This window comes from Galeopterus variegatus, unplaced genomic scaffold (genome assembly GCF_000696425.1).
Source record: "Galeopterus variegatus unplaced genomic scaffold, G_variegatus-3.0.2 Scaffold12987, whole genome shotgun sequence".
NCBI classification, from domain to species: domain Eukaryota; kingdom Metazoa; phylum Chordata; class Mammalia; order Dermoptera; family Cynocephalidae; genus Galeopterus; species Galeopterus variegatus.
The window spans coordinates 19,677-21,278 of record NW_007739098.1 but is presented as its reverse complement, the minus strand read 5'-3'; the positions used below and the strand labels follow the sequence as shown (position 1 = coordinate 21,278).

Sequence of the window (1,602 nt, the reverse complement as noted above, 5' to 3'; positions counted from 1 at the left end):
TTGCAAGGACAGGAAATTTTCCTTGGGCTATAAGTCTCCAGTGTAAGATAAAGAATTGTGGCACAGCAAGTTGCTGGCTCAAAGACAGACTAGTTACTGATAGTTATGTAAAGATACTGGGAAACTGCTAGAGGGAGAAGGAATGTTTGTTAAGATCAAAGCTTTTGTTGATAGCCTGACTGGAATGTCATCTGGCTTGTTTCACTGAAAGTTACCAGCCTATATTGTTAAACTATAACCCCACCTTTGTTATCTTCCTGCAACTTCCTAGTCTGGAAAATAAATGCAGGAAGAGAACCCCAATTTGGCATTAATTTCCCAAGGAAGGGATGGCTCTCGCTTGAGGGTTCTGGTGGGAGATTAACCACTTCGGGGCCTCTCACTGCTCAGAAGAGATGGGCTTTGAGTAATTCTTTGCATCTCCATCACCCAGGGGAAGTGGGGCGACAAATCCGTGGGGAGCGAAGCAACACAAAGCAGCACTAGCTAACTCAGATAGTTAAAAGAGCACACATCCTTCACAATGTAATAAAAGATATTGCTTTTATTTAAATAAAATAGAAAAGACGAATGCACATACTTAACATTATCAACACTTTAAAAAATGGTAAAATTATTATATCTCCTGAAGGTAAAATGAAGTTAATGAAGTATAACTGATTCCCCCATTAAAGAAGTCACCAGGATAGGAAACTCCTTCACTATTAGAATTCCCATCACCTTGGTCAGGTGTGCGACCTGACCCTGATCATTTGGGTCCATAACAAATGAAAGGTCTGAGAGGGAAACAGAAGAAACATGAGAGAAAACTACAAATGAGGGAACTTTGGGCAACATTAATAAAGCTTACTGTACCACATTCATAATCCAGAAACACCCCTAAGAAGCCCTGAGGCCTTTGAATATAGTGAGGTAATAATGGGGAAGTAGAGAAGAGATTGAAATGGTCATCCACCTTGACACAAAGAAGTAGAAAGATGCCCTCAGAGTCAAGTCGCATGTCATTCCTCCTTGTCCAGGATTCTCTGCAAAGTCCTACAACCCAATTACAAGAGTTTCCCACATCTACCTCCCAGTAATGTTTGCCAGAGGAGAAGGTCTGAGCTCCCCATGAAGGAGCATACTCTGAACTTGCCGGGTTATGAGGCATGTTTGGATAGTCAGGGCTGCCTTGCAAACGTCTCAGGTCTTCGAACAGAGGCACGTGATAACTGCCTATCTTATGATCCAAGGTAATATATACTGCAGTAAAAACAAAACAATGAATTCAGAAAAACAGAATTTAAAAGTTCAGAGGGGCAAGTGCAGGGTGGTCTGGCAAATGTTTGACAAGCAAATCCCTGAAAGCAAACATACAAACAAACAAGCACAACTAGTTTGTTTGTTTGCTGGAAATGTTCCTATCTCACTATGGTGAACTTCAAGCTATCAACCATTTAATAATCATTCACAAAACTCCAAAACATTTAACAATTAGTTTCCACGAGTCAGTATTATCTGGCTCCAGCATACCACTTTATCACAAGTGGGTTACAGAGTGTGTCATGGGTAATATTGAGACACTTTAGCAAGGGCTTCTTGTTCACTTGCAGATTAAACAAA

At 40.7% G+C, this 1,602-nt stretch overlaps 1 protein-coding gene across 1 annotated transcript in view; it reads right to left on the bottom strand.

The window, feature by feature from the left end:
* Window positions 1–526: 526 nt before the first annotated feature.
* TRIM77 (tripartite motif containing 77) overlaps window positions 527–1,602 on the bottom strand; it is a gene marked incomplete at its 5' end in the record, with an annotated part of 11,436 nt that continues 10,360 nt past the window's right edge. The window contains one exon of the mRNA XM_008563252.1: window positions 527–1,242. Within this exon, the coding sequence (XP_008561474.1) occupies window positions 749–1,242 (494 nt within the window). The remainder of the gene's footprint in view (window positions 1,243–1,602) is intronic.